At 40.3% G+C, this 17,206-nt stretch overlaps 1 protein-coding gene across 2 annotated transcripts in view; it reads left to right on the top strand.

The window, feature by feature from the left end:
* LOC139464986 (corepressor interacting with RBPJ 1-like) overlaps nt 1-17,206 on the top strand; it is a 29,276-nt gene that overhangs the window by 3,911 nt on the left and 8,159 nt on the right. The window contains exons 3-8 of one of the 2 annotated variants that reach the window (XM_071246642.1): nt 740-818; nt 1,498-1,562; nt 7,758-7,909; nt 10,513-10,616; nt 11,551-11,630; nt 15,759-15,871. In XM_071246642.1, coding sequence (XP_071102743.1) covers nt 740-818; nt 1,498-1,562; nt 7,758-7,909; nt 10,513-10,616; nt 11,551-11,630; nt 15,759-15,871 — 593 coding nt within the window. Of the gene's footprint in view, nt 1-739; nt 819-1,494; nt 1,563-7,757; nt 7,910-10,512; nt 10,617-11,550; nt 11,631-15,758; nt 15,872-17,206 lie in introns of both variants that reach the window. The other variant, XM_071246641.1, reaches the window with a different exon arrangement.

Genomic DNA, 17,206 nt, shown 5'->3' with positions numbered 1-17,206 from the left:
TCTCACTAACCCTTACTTCCTTAATAACATTGATCTTTGAACACATTCAATAACTCTAACTTTTATTTACCATACTACATCACAAATCCCTGTGTAATTCATGACACACGACACAGTCATCATCATGATCATAGATCTGAGATATTACCAGTTTATGCATCTGTGTTTTAACTTTTAACTTTGTTAAATTTATGGGACCTGGGTGCAGCTTGGTTTTGCCTGGTGCAACTAGATTCTCATGCCAACATGCACCTGGTGCAACTAGATTCTCATGCCAACATGCACCTGGTGCAACTAGATTCTCATGCCAACATGCACCTGGTGCGTCAAGATTCTCATGCCAACATGCACCTGGTGCAACTAGATTCTCATGCCAACATGCACCTGGTGCAACTAGATTCTCATGCCAACATGCACCTGGTGCAACTAGATTCTCATGCCAACATGCACCTGGTGCAAAAAGATTCTCATGCCAACATGCACCTGGTTTCAACTAAATTCTCATGCCAACATGCACCAGGTACAAAAAGATTCTCATGCCAACATGCACCTGGTACAAAAAGATTCTCATGCCAACATGCACCTGGTGCAACTAGATTCTCATGCCAACATGCACCTGGTGCAACTAGATTCTCATGCCAACATGCACCTGGTGCAAGTAAAATCAAGATCCTTAAATTGAGTCCTGATAATCCCAGCTACTACAACATAAATACATCAATACTTATTCTGATTTCAGAGCTCTGTTAGGAGATGAGAAAGCCAAACTAGGCCTGAGTTTCCTGTATGATGCTCCGCCTGGGATGAAGAAGAAGGAGGTATGATGAAGTTAGAAGTTTGGCTCACCAGGACCAGCAATGTTCTGTAATCTTCTCTGAGTGAGTGAGTGTGTTGGGTTTAGCGCCGCTTTTAACAGTATTCCAGTTATATTGCGGCGTGTCAACTAAATGTGGGAGGAAAGCCCGAAGTGATGCATGTCTCAGATGTTTACCACTTCGGTGAAACCCACGTGCACGGGTATGGTGCTGCCAAACCTAGAAACATATTAGGGGCACACCAGGATTCAAACCCACAATTATAAGGTTTCTGGTGTGCCCAAGGGATGCAGCTCTGCACAGAGAATCGCGGCGCCTTAGACGACTGGGCCACCCGTGCCCTTAAACTTCTCTGAAACCACATGGTCACAGAGTTAAACCTTTAAAGTGCATGTGGATGTGTTCATGTTAATAATGATTTGTTTTTATCGAAAAAATAACATTCCAAATTTTGTTATACGTTGTATCGGTCTGGTCGCTAGCATAGGTGCAAACTGTCCCAAATTTACTTAGAAAGTTTATATGCCATGGGCATCAGACAGTCCAATTTCTTCTCCACCCCTGACTTTCATATTACTTACATGTTACTTACGTATTACTTACGTATTACTTACGTATTACTTACCGACATATTACTTATGTATTAATTACTTATGCATTACTTATATGTTACTTACAGCAGGAAGACGATGGAGAACAGGAGATTAAGTTTGAGTGGCAGAGGAAGTACAACGCTCCTCGCGAGGCGTAAGTTGCATCATATCTCATCTTAACTCTGAAGAATAGAAACTGGCTTTAACTAGGGATTTTAATTTAAGACTCTTTGTCACACTCCGGCGCAGTGGTGACTCAGCATAACACCACTGCGACAGGCTAATTTGCATATCACGTGACCGGACTTTTCTCTTGTTTGTAAACAAACGCGCTTTTTCAGAAATCAGTATAAATCGGACTAATGCAAGTAGTTGGGGGGCGCTTTACATATTGTTTTGCATAATTATATAGATATGCTACTACAACTGCGACAGTGAGTTGCATGACATTATATATTTATACATCAAAGTGACCGTATCGCTAGCTCCCCGTTGGGCTTCGATGACAGCACGTGGAGCTGTACAACCAATGTAAACAAAGGATAACTACGCAAAAACAAGTAGATGTTCACGTATAAGGATACTTTCTTAATGAACCGTAACCATTCTTTGACATTTGTTTATGAAAATGTGTAGACTTGTCAAACATGAAACGGATGAAAAGCATATGCAATATCTTGAAAGGACAGTGAACGATGTGAGAATCGTCACATGGCGCCGGCCTGTGGCAGAGGTACTATGCTGGCAGGCTGGCTGCGGGCCGCAAGAAACTCTGGGTAGGAGAGTGAGTTTACAATTAAGAGTTCTTAATTGTAATAAAGAAGTTGTTGTTCATCCATAAATTCTTATCCTTACTGAGTAAGTGCCTTTTGATGATTTGGGATTTTAATTCTGTTTATTATGTTTTCATGATTTTTTAATGATGAAAACAAGTTGTTTTCTTGTTTCCAGCACACAACTCCAACACTGTTACATATTTCTTGGTTAACTGGTGTCTTTTGATGATTTGGGATTTTTATTTTGAAATTTTATTTATGTTTTCATTTCTTAAAATGAGGGTAGTGCTCCAAAACTGTTGAATATTTCTGAATGAAACTTGCTACCTGGGTACCCTCCACCCTATAACCCTACCCTACCTGGGTACCCTCCACCCTTTTACCCGACCCTACCCGGGTACCCTCCACCCTATTACCCGACCCTATCCGGGTACCCTCCACCCTATTACCCGACCCTACCCGGGTACCCTCCACCCTATTACCCGACCCTACCCGGGTACCCTCCACCCTATAACCCTACCCTACCTGGGTACCCTCCGCCCTTTTACCCGACCCTACCCGGGTACCCTCCACCCTATTGCCCGACCCTACCCGGGTACCCTCCACCCTATTACCCGACCCTACCCGGGTACCCACCACCCTATAACCCTACCCTACCTGGGTACCCTCCGCCCTTTTACCCGACCCTACCCAGGTACCCTCCACCCTATAACTCTACCCTACCCAATTACCCGTTGTGGTTTAGAGATAGGTACAAACTTTCTGATTTGGAAAAGTTTGACCGTAACCCTGGCAAAATGTATTCAGATACATATGTAAAATGATCTGGTCATGCATACACTGAAGATTACTGCATGGAGTTTTATCTTTATTCGAACATAGAAAAGTAAATAAGGAATGGGTGCATTGTCAGAAAGAAATGGCAACATTAGAGTTTTAGATAATTTTTGTCATTAAACAATATATCATGTAACTAACCACGAGTTTGGGTAGTCCTGTGGGTACCCGAGTCTTACCCAGACCCACCCGACCCAAGTACCTGAGGTACCAATCCCAGCCCTTCTATACAGACCCGTGAAGATTCCGGGGTAGAAGAGGTCTTCAGCAACCCATGCTTGCCGTAAAAGGCGACTATGCTTGTCGTAAAAGGCGACTAACGGGATCGGGTGGTCAGGCTCGCTGACTTGGTTGATGCATGTCATCGATCCCAATTGCGTGGATCGATGCTCATGATATCAATCACTGGATTGTCTGGTCCAGACTGGATTATTTACAGACTACCGTCATATAGCTGGAATATTGCTGAGTGCGGCGTTAAACAAAAAAACAACCAACCCTACTATACAGATCTCTATAGTGGTAAACTGGTGCCTTTTGATGATTTGAGATGCTGAAAAATACTGAAAAGCATTATTTTTATCTTCACTGAACTGGAGGTGTCCAATGGCTACGAACCAAAAGTGGGACTTTTGGTGGAATGAAAAAAAGAGCAAATTCTGAAAAAAACATTAATTTCAACCAAATTTAGACTGCAAACCATTAACGCAAGTAACAAAATCTGTGGCCTTATTTATAGTCAGCAGACAATGCACATGACTTGATAAAGATAATGATAATGATAATAATAACCTTGCTACTGTTATCTAAAGTGTACTGATTACCCAGTGATTATTTACATAGCTAGTCTGTCTCCCAAACCCAAGAAAATAAATTAAAAAAGGAGTCCAACTCAAGTCTAGAATGATTTGGCATGTCCAGATTGCCTCAGCTCTAGCCTGAAATTGAGGCTCCATTTGGATTATATTTTGAATTGTTTTAAAAATATTTCTAAATGAGATAACTTTATTTCTTGGACTAACTGTCCGTCTGTTAGATAGCTTTTAAGAGATTGATACAATATAAGATATGAGATGAATGGTTTTTTTAAAGTATGGCTTATAAACCAGGTACAAGTGTGTTTATTAATTATTATTTCATGTTGTATCATCTAAAATTGTTCTTCTAAGGTATGGGGGCCTAGTGGTTAAAGCGTTCGCTCGTCACGCTGAAGACCAGGGTTTGATTCCTGACATGGGTACAATGTGTGAAGCCCATTTCTGGTATCCCCTGCTGTGAATATTGCTAAACATGCTAAAGGCAGCGTAAAACCATACTCACTCACTCTTCTAAGGTATGAAAATTTTAATGTTGTGTAGAGTGAAAATGACCTAATCAGATTGTTACATAGGTATTTCCTATGACTAAAACAGTGTTCAGAGCTGGCTTAGACATGTGTTGAAACCTGATAGTCCACACATAGTGAGTGACTGAGTGAGTTAATATTTAACGTCACATCGGCAGTATTTCAGCCATATCGTGACGAGAACTGACATAAAATACAAATATTTGAATGGAATAAATATCTGTCATCGAAGGACAGTAAAAATAACTAGAGTATCACAGTTTTGATTTTAAAACTAGTTGAGAACATTAAAAAGAATACATTTTCAATCAATACAATATAAAAATGGGCTATAGATCACCAGCAACCAAAGTTAGGCCACCTTACTGGGGACCGCGGGGACTTACAATACTTTTGCTACCTGCACGACTCCCCAGCAGGATTTACACCATCCCTTCAGCCACTGGTGATTATATGCAATTTAGCCAACACTTAAAATAAACAAATATTCTACGTCTAAAACTGTGGCAAGAATAAATGTTCTTTGAATGATGTGGTCTTACATATCCTCTCAGTGGGACAATAATTTTACGTTACTTCAACCCCCTTCAAGGATACAGCCAGTCCACACATAGTGTTTCTAGGAATGATTACACTGCATAGACATATTAGAAGATGTAGAAAAAGGATTCCTTGAGAATATGTCAACAAACACAAGTTTATTGACTAACACACTGTCAATGAAATCTATTGTTACACAATAATTTTTCTGCTTAAAAATTAAATATAATTCTAATTTTAATGCTGATTCCACACAGCTAACTAGACTAGCCAATTTTTGTTATCTGGACTAGTTTTGACTAACTTAAATGCAGATATTTGTGGTACAGAAGTAATGACTCTTATCCTAATGAATTTCACTTTTTAAAATCTATCAGAAACACAAACATATTTTGACGATTTATTTCAATCAGCAATGTTGATTTCTCATCCTGACCTGTGTGTACAACTGTACATCAATAAATAGTTATAGTTGTTTTACTCCATTAACCCATCCCAGGTATTAAGGGGAGATAACTCTGAATATGTTCTAAAAATCCATTTCTGCCCTCAGTATTAAGTTAAATCAACAGATATCTTCCCTGTCATTTAACCACAAATAACTAATAATAAATTTCTGATGTTTTTGTTCATTAGAATATTTCAGGTTGTACAAACAGATTACTAAATTGAACAATTAATGTATAATGTAAATATGTGTACAGTGATATCATGAAACTAGGCTAGAGATAAAGGTGTTGTTTGTCTGATTGCTCCAACGAGCAACTCTTATTCGCAGGATCCTTGGCTCTTATGCTAGACCTGTTGAAGAGGAGGCCTGGTCATTACCAAGGCCTGACAAACCAAACATTTTTGAAGCTCCACTTATAGATGGTGGAGTGTATACTTTGAAATTAAGAATACAAGTAATGATTGGAGAAGTATTGTACCACTTGCAGTAGCAATGATGATCCTGAAACTGAAAGAAAATATATGAAAGATTTCATTTAATATTTATAATATTTATTAATTCTTTTTCTTTTTTAAGCCTGGTCTATCAGTATCTTCTGTTTTTCTCACTTTAGTCCTCATTTCTACTTTGCCGGTATTGAAAATTGTCAATTGTAAAAAAAGTATCGTCTGTTAAAAACAGTATTGTGAAAATCACTAACAAAAAAGTATTGTTTTACATACAAAATCCACAATAGTAAGCTCACTGTCTACAAGTTGGAGCAAAGTTTGTTCACTACCTCTCAATCTCTGAAAACAAATATTACTTGTTGTTCATGGTTTTCTAAGCACTCAGATTGTTTATTAGATCTATGGCAAATACAGTATCATATACACTCAAATAAAAATTGAAAAAAGATGAATAAAAACCTAATTTTGATAGTAATAGTCTGAGTGTCTTAGTATTAGTTGTTGTCATGACCACGATGGCACTGGCATATTTTCAGTAGTATTTCACCAAGATGGTAAATTTCTAATACCGTATCGACGTAATAAGCACCCTGCTCTAATAAGCGCCAACGGCGATATTTGCTAATATATTGGCTAGTGAACAATCCCAATTAGCACTCTTTTCATTGATCAATGTATACAAGACTTATTTATTCGCGTATAATACACAATCGTGTGTTATATGCACCCTTAATTATGTGGAATTTAATTCTGGAAAAATATATCTGGTGTACATAAACAGCATTAACCACGAAATTTATCTTTCAACTCAGTTTTTTTCCCCACCAAAATAATATTCTAATAAGAGCCCCCTATTCTTAATTTTGAGAGCGCCCTGAGCGTTTATTGCGTCGAATACGGTACCTGTATCATTCAGAGCTTTCCTCCCACATTAAGCTGACACACCATGATATGACTGGAATAGTGAAAGCCTGGTCAAATTTGGTAGTGATATTGATGAATGTCCTGTCAAAACTTGATCAGTGTATGAAAATGCCTATTGCCATTTTCCCCCACAAAATCACTGGTGGACCCAATCAGCTAGAAACGTTTAAATATATGGAATTATTTTATGCCTCAAAAGGTGTGTGTGCATCAGGGTAACGAAGTTGGGTTGCCTTTTACAACATGGTTCAATTTGGTTATAGCCAAGGATGTATAATATTTTATGAAATGTAGTGAACCATTGTCAATATCAGCTTAGAAAACACTTGTCGAAGCTATCTGCCATTTGTTCTCAGTTTTCGAAGTTAAGCCTGAAAGTTATGTTGTCCTCGTCGTAAGCAAATCGTTAATTAAATCAGATCTTTTACTCCGATACGATACTCCTCTGTGCAAAGATATGAGGACACCGAGTAGGAATTCATAGCAGGTAAACTTTCTACTTAGCCAATGTATTTGCTCCATAACTGGTATTTGCCGGTAGTAGTACAAACAGAGACACGCACATGCATGTGCACTGACACACCCACGCACACACGCATGCACACACATGCATGCTCGTCTCCATAGAAGTGCAATAACTTTGAATGTGATGTTAAAACACACCTCACCTCACCTCACCTCACCTCACCTCACCCCACCTCACCTCACATCACATCACATCACCTCACATCACCTCACCTCACCTCACCTCACCTCACCTCACCTCACCTCACATCACATCACATCACCTCACCTCACCTCACATCACACATCACCTCACCTCACCTCACCTCACCTCACCTCACCTCACCTCACCTCACCTCACCTCAACTCAACTCAACTCAACTCAACTCAACTCAACTCAACTCAACTCAACTCAACTCAACTCAACTCAACTCACATCACATCACATGAAACAAAGTGAAACAAGCTGACACTAATTATTGAAGGTCTGACTGTAGTAACGTCTGTTTGTCTTTACTTGCAGATATGCCAAGAATGATGAAACAATTCGAGATCAGCCATTTGGTATCGAGGTGCGTAATGTCCGATGTATCAAGTGCCGACAGTGGGGCCACGTCAACACTGACAAGATTTGTCCTCTCTTTGGGAGGAACCTTACTGCAGAGCCGCCACAACGTAAGACTTTCATCATTTCTTTTAAAAGAATCTGGCTATCTGATTGGTCAGTTGCCATCTTCTAAAACCGCCCACATGGTCATGTGATAGGAGAGCTGAAGGTCGGGGGTTTGATCTCCGGTCGCGTCATACAAAAAGATGCAAGAAAATGGTATTTGTTGTTACCCTGTCTGGCGCTTTTAATTAAAGGTATAAAGATGGGACTTGTCATCTCAGAATCGTAATACTGTGTCTGACTAGGGTACTCATGTTAAAACTGTGGCATGGTATCTAACACTATAAGACCAGCATTAGTCGTGCAATGACTCTTGAATGGGGGCACGGGTGGCCCAGTCGTCTAAGGCCCCGTGATTCGCTGTGCAGAGTTGCATCCCATGGGCACGCCAGAAACCTGTGATTGTGGGTTCAAATCCCGGTTCGCCCCACTTATGTTTCTAGGTTTGTCAGCACCATACCCGTGCTGGTGGGTTTCACCGAAGTGGTAAACGTCTGAGACATGCATCACTTCAGGCTTTCCTCCCACATTAAGCTGACACGCCACGATATAACTGGAATACTGTTAAAAGGGGTGTTAAACCCACCTCACCTCACCTCACCTCACGATCTTCTAAAAAGCCATCAAAACCCATACAAGTCTGTTGTTCAGCATGTACGGATATCATCACATCATTGAGACCCTTGAATGATGTTGTCAGACAATTAAAAAAATTCAGACGTTACAATTATTTAAGCTGCATTGTAAAGTGATTGTTGAGTGTGTGCTGAAATCTGATTGGTTGAAAACAATTGTCAAAAAGAAATTTACCGTCCGGCAATCTACTATGCTATTCATAGAATCCTTTCTTGATAAATGTCATATCTCAAGTTTGAGTGAGTAATGTTTTATGCCGCTTTTACCAGTATGCCAGCAACATCACGGCGGGGGACACCAGAAATGGGCTTCACACATTGTACCCATGTCGGGAATTGAACCCGGGTCTTCGTTGTGAGGAGCAAACTCCATCTCGAGTTTGAAAAAAATGGAACAATATTACTTCATCCATTATAGATTGCATGAGATTATTACTTGCGAGGGAAAATTTAATTTAGTTGAATTTTTTTTTGCAGTCTGTGACATGACATGCATATTTGTGTGTGACCACCATTATCATAATTATACGTTCATCATGGTAACTTGGAAGTGCCAACAGCCTCTGTTGAGACATCAATCAGACATATCAATGATATCATGTTTGTTTGTTTCTTTGTTGTTCAACACCACACTCGGCATGCTCAGCAATATTCCAGCTATATGCGGCGGTCTGTAAGTAATCGAGTCAATCGATCCGACAATCCAGTGGTTGACATGAGCATCGATCCACGCAATTGGGATCGATGACATGCCAACTAGACAATAAGAACAGCTTTACAGAAATGTTACCATATTTTCTTGAGTATAGTGCACACTTTTTTTCCAAAAAACACAGCTGTGTAGAAAGGGGTGCGCATTATACACGAATTATGAGTTTGGATGTTTTTTTACCCCATGGAAAGACATTACCGTGAGCACGAAACACCGGAAATACCATGTCCAGAAATCCATACTGAAGTACGCAAATTAATCATGTCATTACACTGTCTGGCTATAAAAAGTGTTCTTTGTATATCTGGACTTATGTTTGTAACTTATTTCATTAATTTTATTCAAAATTCCTTTTTATATTGTTTTTATTAATTTTCGGCGAAATCATGTGTGAAGCGATCGGAAGATGGCGCAACTCACCGTAATAAACAGCAACCACGGTCAGATCACCGCTAATGATGCCTTGAAATGAACTTTAGTTGACGGGGAATGGATACATATGTCATAAATGCCGGTTAAAAGTCATATTTGTTTTTGTTTGACGATTCTATGTCAACGTGAAATTCTCTCGATCACACGGTCACGTGCGCTGGAGCCTTGACGGTGACTGGTCAGACTGGTTCCATGTAAAAAATAATACCCGGGAATAGCAATCAGCTGCTTCGCTTAGGGTTATTATTATTTTAAATATGTTTAGTAAAGGCTGCATCTAAATAAACAAGATATTGGAATATAATATTCCTGATAAGAAAAATAGTTTCAGATACAATTTTTGCTGATCCTTGCATTAAAAATCCTGTAAAGTTTTATCATCGGGTGGGTCTTGACCGAATCAAGAAAACGTGTGTACAGCTGATTGCTGTTTCCGGCTTAGTTTACGAGAAAATACACAAGGTAATCTTAATCCCTGGATATAAAGCAATGCCTAGCAGAACAAAAAATACTATTTAAACAGTAAATCAACATGTCTGGTGATTTTTTTTATCTCAAATTCACCCGTTCGTTTGCCGGACTTCGCTGAAGGGGTACGGTGTAATTTTTTTCTGCGCTTGGTATTCGAATTTTTTTCTCCAAAATACTGAACCCACTAGAGGGGGGTGCGCATTATACATGGCTGGGCACTATACTCAAGAAATTACGGTACTTGCCCAATTTATAACTCAAGGCATTTCACTAGCTGGCCGGCAGCAATTTCCAACACTGTGTCCTGTGTTCCCTGGAGAATGTCTTCAAATGTATATAAATGTTTGTATTTCCATAGCTGAGAACACAACTTCATCATTGCTGGAGAGCCTGAAGGAAGATGGCTTTCAGATGAAGAAGAGCATCATGGGAAGGTTGATGGAGGGAGAAGATGAAAAGAAGGTAGGTTATTTTGTAGTGACAGTATAAAATGTCAGTGGAGATTTCCAGCCAGAGTGGTCCTGCTCGTTTTAGGCTTCAGGGTGTCTGCTGGTCTATGTTGAGAATATTTGACTTTTCCTAAGACAGATATATTTCTAAAATCTAATCAAGCATTTCAAATTAAAATAAGTAGATTAGTGTGCAGTTTAATGTGCCAGGTAAACTTGTTCACACTTTACTATGTAGACACAGGGAAATCGTTTACTGTGTAAATAAAGGAATAATTAACAGTTTTTAATTTTTTTACCACACATGGATAAAACTTTTTACGAAAGATCATAATATCTACATTTTGGGGTACAAGTTTCTTTGCAAATGAAAACAAACCTAAGCCTATACAATTCCCCTCACTTTCTCATGTGCAGTGACATTCCATTGTCAACTTGTATCGTGCATTACTCCATGTACAATGCATGCTCAAAGCGCACAACTTTAGCGAAAAAAGTTAATCTTGAAAGGCAATCGGAAACAGATTTGGCTTGAAGTGAGATTTGAGACTACCTCAGTTGTAGAGGGAGATTGACAGTGTTGAAAGAGAAGGACCAATGGCCAAGGGTCACAATACTGGTTGATGGATATATACATGTATAATACCTTTCCTTTGATGGTTTGACTTAAAGTTCATGACATCGACTTTGCCACTTCAGCAGGGAATAGAGTGTCCTAATCAGGGTGATGTTGTTAAAAAACTCCCATTCAGTACAATTATGTAGTGATCAGTACAATTATGTAGTGATCAGTACAATTATGTAGTGATCAGTACAATTATGTAGTGATTACAGCTGACACAAAAGATGTGATTTCGTGACTGCAAACTTGAGTAGTAATTACAAAAATATGTGTCATGTTTTGCCGTTTATTGTCATTAATGACCCATCTTTGATGTCCTGGGCAGGTTGTTGACACCGATGAAGATGATCCAGAGGTTCAGTTTCTGAAATCTCTCACCCCCAAACAGAAGAAAAAACTCTTAAAGTAAGATCTTTATGCTTTTAGCAGGTTGAACACTTCTTTTGTAATTTATATCCTCAAAGTAGAATTTATTTTTTTTAAATATTTGTTCACTTGGGCAGTAATAATAATAACATTTGTATTGTGTTTTTTCCGTGCTTGACAAACTCAAAGCGTTATTAACCCCTGTGATCCTCTCACATTTCTCATCTCCCTGTGGACTATAGTGTTGAATGGCACCAGGATATATATGGTATAGGGTTAACTGGCACCAGGATATATCTAATATAGTGTTTACTGGCACCAGATTCCAGGGTGATGTCACCACATTCCAGACTGACGTCATTACATTCCAGACTGATGTCACCACATTTCAAGGAGATGTCACCACATTTCAGGGAGATGTCACCACATTCCAGGGTGATGTCACCACATTCCAGTCTGATGTCATTACATTCCAGACTGATGTCACCACATTCCAGACTGATGTCATTACATTCCAGACTGATGTCACCACATTCCAGACTGACGTCATTACATTCCAGACTGATGTCACCACATTTCAAGGAGATGTCACCACATTTCAGGGAGATGTCACCACATTCCAGGGTGATGTCGCCACATTCCAGACTGATGTCATTACATTCCAGACTGATGTCACCACATTCCAGACTGATGTCATTACATTCCAGACTGATGTCACCACATTTCAAGGAGATGTCACCACAATTCAAGGAGATGTCACCACATTCCAGGGAGATGTCGCCACATTCCAGGGTGATGTCACCACATTCCAGTGTGATGTCATTACATTCCAGACTGATGTCACCACATTCCAGGGTGATGTCATCACATTACAGACTGATGTCACCACATTTCAAGGAGATGTCACCACATTCCAGGGTGATGTCACCACATTCCAGACTGATGTCACCACATTCCAGACTGATGTCATCACATTCCAGACTGATGTCACCACATTCCAGGGTGATGTCACCACATTCCAGACTGATGTCACCACATTCCAGACTGATGTCATTACATTCCAGACTGATGTCACCACATTTCAAGGAGATGTCACCACATTCCAGACTGATGTCACCACATTCCAGGGTGATGTCACCACATTCCAGACTGATGTCACCACATTTCAAGGAGATGTCACCACATTCCAGACTGATGTCACCACATTCCAGACTGATGTCACCACATTCCAGGGTGATGTCACCACATTTCAGGGTGATGTCACCACATTCCAGACTGATGTCACCACATTCCAGGGTGATGTCACCACATTCCAGACTGATGTCATCACATTCCAGACTGATGTCACCACATTCCAGACTGATGTCACCACATTCCAGGGTGATGTCACCACATTCCAGACTGATGTCACCACATTTCAGGGAGATGTCATCACATTCCAGACTGATGTCATTACATTCCAGACTGATGTCATCACATTCCAGACTGATGTCACCACATTCCAGGGTGATGTCACCACATTCCAGACTGATGTCACCACATTCCAGACTGATGTCATTACATTCCAGACTGATGTCACCACATTTCAGGGAGATGTCACCACATTCCAGGGTGATGTCGCCACATTCCAGGGTGATGTCACCACATTCCAGTGTGATGTCACTACATTCCAGACTGATGTCATTACATTCCAGACTGATGTCACCACATTTCAGGGAGATGTCACCACATTCCAGGGTGATGTCACCACATTCCAGACTGATGTCACCACATTCCAGACTGATGTCATTACATTCCAGACTGATGTCACCACATTTCAGGGAGATGTCACCACATTTCAGACTGATGTCACCACATTCCAGACTGATGTCACCACATTTCAGGGAGATGTCACCACATTTCAGGGAGATGTCACCACATTCCAGGGTGATGTCACCACATTCCAGACTGATCTCATTACATTCAAGACTGATGTCACCACATTCCAGACTGATGTCATTACATTCCAGACTGATGTCACCACATTTCAAGGAGATGTCACCACATTCCAGACTGATGTCACCACATTCCAGACTGATGTCATTACATTCTAGACTGATGTCACCACATTCCAGACTGATGTCATTACATTCCAGACTGATGTCACCACATTCCAGGGTGATGTCACCACAATCCAGACTGATGTCATTACATTCCAGACTGATGTCATCACATTCCAGACTGATGTCATCACATTCCAGACTGATGTCATTACATTCCAGACTGATGTCACCACATTCCAGACTGATGTCATTACATTCCAGACTGATGTCACCACATTCCAGACTGATGTCACCACATTCCAGGGTGATGTCACCACATTCCAGACTGATGTCACCACATTCCAGACTGATGTCACCACATTTCAGGGAGATGTCACCACATTTCAGGGAGATGTCACCACATTCCAGACTGATGTCACCACATTCCAGCCTCATGTCATTACATTCCAGACTGATGTCACCACATTCCAGACTGATGTCATTACATTCCAGACTGATGTCACCACATTCCAGACTGATGTCACCACATTCCAGGGTGATGTCACCACATTCCAGACTGATGTCACCACATTCCAGACTGATGTCATTACATTCCAGACTGATGTCACCATATTCCAGACTGATGTCACCACATTCAAGACTGATGTCACCACATTCCAGACTGATGTCACCACATTCCAGGGTGATGTCACCACATTCCAGACTGATGTCACCACATTTCAGGGAGATGTCACCACATTCCAGGGTGATGTCACCACATTCCAGACTGATGTCATTACATTCCAGACTGATGTCACCACATTCCAGGGTGATGTCACCACATTCCAGACTGATGTCACCACATTCCAAGCTGATGTCACCACATTCCAGACTGATGTCACCACATTCCAAGCTGATGTCACCACATTCCAGACTGATGTCACCACATTTCAGGGAGATGTCACCACATTCCAGGGTGATGTCACCACATTCCAGGGTGATGTCACCACATTCCAGACTGATGTCATTACATTCCAGACTGGTGTCACCACATTCCAGACTGATGTCATCACATTCCAGACTGATGTCATTACATTCCAGACTGATGTCACCACGTTCCAGACTGATGTCACCACATTCCAGGGTGATGTCACCACATTCCAGACTGATGTCACCACATTCCAGGGTAATGTCACCACATTCCAGGGAGATGTCGCCACATTCCAGGGTGATGTCACCACATTCCAGTGTGATGTCACTACATTCCAGACTGATGTCATTACATTCCAGACTGATGTCACCACATTTCAGGGAGATTTCACCACATTCCAGGGTGATGTCACCACATTCCAGACTGATGTCACCACATTCCAGACTGATGTCATTACATTCCAGACTGATGTCACCACATTTCAGGGAGATGTCACCACATTTCAGGGAGATGTCACCACATTCCAGGGTGATGTCACCACATTCCAGACTGATGTCACCACATTCCAGACTGATGTCATTACATTCCAGACTGATGTCACCACATTCCAGACTGATGTCATTACATTCCAGACTGATATCATCACATCCCAGACTGATGTCATCACATTCCAGACATTCACAACTTTGTATATGTAGAGAGAAAGTGCTTCTGAAAATGACTGATGTGTTTTAAAATTTGCAGGTGTTAGTAAGTATTTGATCCCCGGACATCTTTACATTTCATACCTAAGTGTTAGAATGATCACTTCCTTTGATATCACATATATCAACCCTCGGTGATAAGGTTTAAGGTCCTTGGGTTATCGACTTGATCCATGTTATATCAGAAGACACTTGGGTGAGATTCTCCATCTGTGCAGCGATTCGCTGTGCAGAGTTGCGTCCCTTGGGCACGCCAGAAACCTATGATTGTGGGTTCGAATCCCGGTTCACCCCGATTATGTTTCTAGGTTTGTCAGCACCATACCCGTGCTCGTGGGTTTGACCGAAGTGGTAAACGTCTGAGACCTGCATCACTTCGTGCTTTCCTCCCACATTAAGCTGACACGCCGCGATATAAGTGGAATACTGTTAAAAGCGGCGCTAAACCCAACTCACTCACTCACTCCATCTGTGCAGGGTGATGTAATCCTAACATCTTTCCATGTTGTAGGAAACTGAACAAGCTTCAAAGCAGGGGGTCAGCAGTCAAGTCCAAGAAGAGCAAGAAAGAAAAGAAAAAGAAGAAAAAATCAAAACATGCCAGTTCTGATTATGAATCTTCAGGTGAGGATAAGTCTAGTTGAATCTTGAATGATGGTGTGTCATATTGAATCTTGTTTTGTGTGTGATCTGGTGAATCTTGTTTGGTTGTGTCTTGTTGAACCTTGTATGATTGTGTGTGTCGTGTTGAATCTTGTTGATTGTGTGTGTTTTTTAACCTTGTTTGATTGGGTGCATCTTGTTGAATCTTGTTTGATTGGGTGCATGGTGCATCTTGTTGAACCTTGTATGATTGTGTGTGTTGTGTTGAATCTTGTTTGATTGTGTGTGTCTTGTTGAATCTTGTTTAATTGTGTGTGTCGTGTTGAATCTTGTTTGATTGTTTTGTTTTTTTAACCTTGTTTGATTGGGTGCATCTTGTTGAATATTGTATGATTGTGTGTGTTGTGTTGAATCTTGTTTGATTGTGTGTGTCTTGTTGAATCTTGTTTAATTGTGTGTGTCGTGTTGAATCTTGTTTGATTGTTTTGTTGTTTTAACCTTGTTTGATTGGGTGCATCTTGTTGAACTTTGTATGATTGTGTGTGTTGTGTTGAATCTTGTTTGATTGTGTGTGTCTTGTTGAATCTTGTTTAATTGTGTGTGTCGTGTTGAATCTTGTTTGATTGTTTTGTTTTTATAACCTTGTTTGATTGGGTGCATCTTGTTGAATATTGTATGATTAGGTGTGTTGTGTTGAATCTTGTTTGATTGTGTGTGTCTTGTTGAATCTTGTTTAATTGGGTGTGTTGTGTTGAATCTTGTTTGATTGTTTTGTTGTTTTAACCTTGTTTGATTGGGTGCATCTTGTTGAACTTTGTATGATTGGGTGTGTTGTTTTGAATCTTGTTTGATTGTGTGTGTCTTGTTGAATCTTGTTTGATTGTTTTGTTTTTATAACCTTGTTTGATTGGGTGCATCTTGTTGAACCTTGTATGATTGTGTGTGTTGTGTTGAATCTTGTTTGATTGTGTGTGTCTTGTTGAATCTTGTTTAATTGTGTGTGTCTTGTTGAATCACTTGATTGTGTCTTGTTGAATCTTGTTTGATTGTGTTGAATCTTGTTTGATTGTGTGTTGTGTTGAATCTTGTTGCTTGTGTTGTTTTTTTAACCTTGTTTGATTGGGTGCATCTTGTTGAACCTTGTATGATTGTGTGTGTTGTGTTGAATCTTGTTTGATTGTGTGTGTCTTGTTGAATCACTTGATTGTGTCTTGTTGAATCTTGTTTGATTGTGTTGAATCTTGTTTGATTGTGTGTTGTGTTGAATCTTGTTGCTTGTGTTGTTTTTTTAACCTTGTTTGATTGGGTGCATCTTGTTGAATCTTGTTTGATTGGGTGCATCTTGTTGAATCTTGT

The sequence above is a fragment of the Haliotis cracherodii genome, unplaced genomic scaffold, assembly GCF_022045235.1.
Source record: "Haliotis cracherodii isolate W230 unplaced genomic scaffold, xgHalCrac1.p SCAF_17, whole genome shotgun sequence".
In the NCBI taxonomy this organism is placed as follows: Eukaryota; Metazoa; Mollusca; class Gastropoda; order Lepetellida; family Haliotidae; genus Haliotis; species Haliotis cracherodii.
Note: the sequence above shows the minus strand (reverse complement) of the source record. Positions and strands in the feature narration are given on the sequence as shown.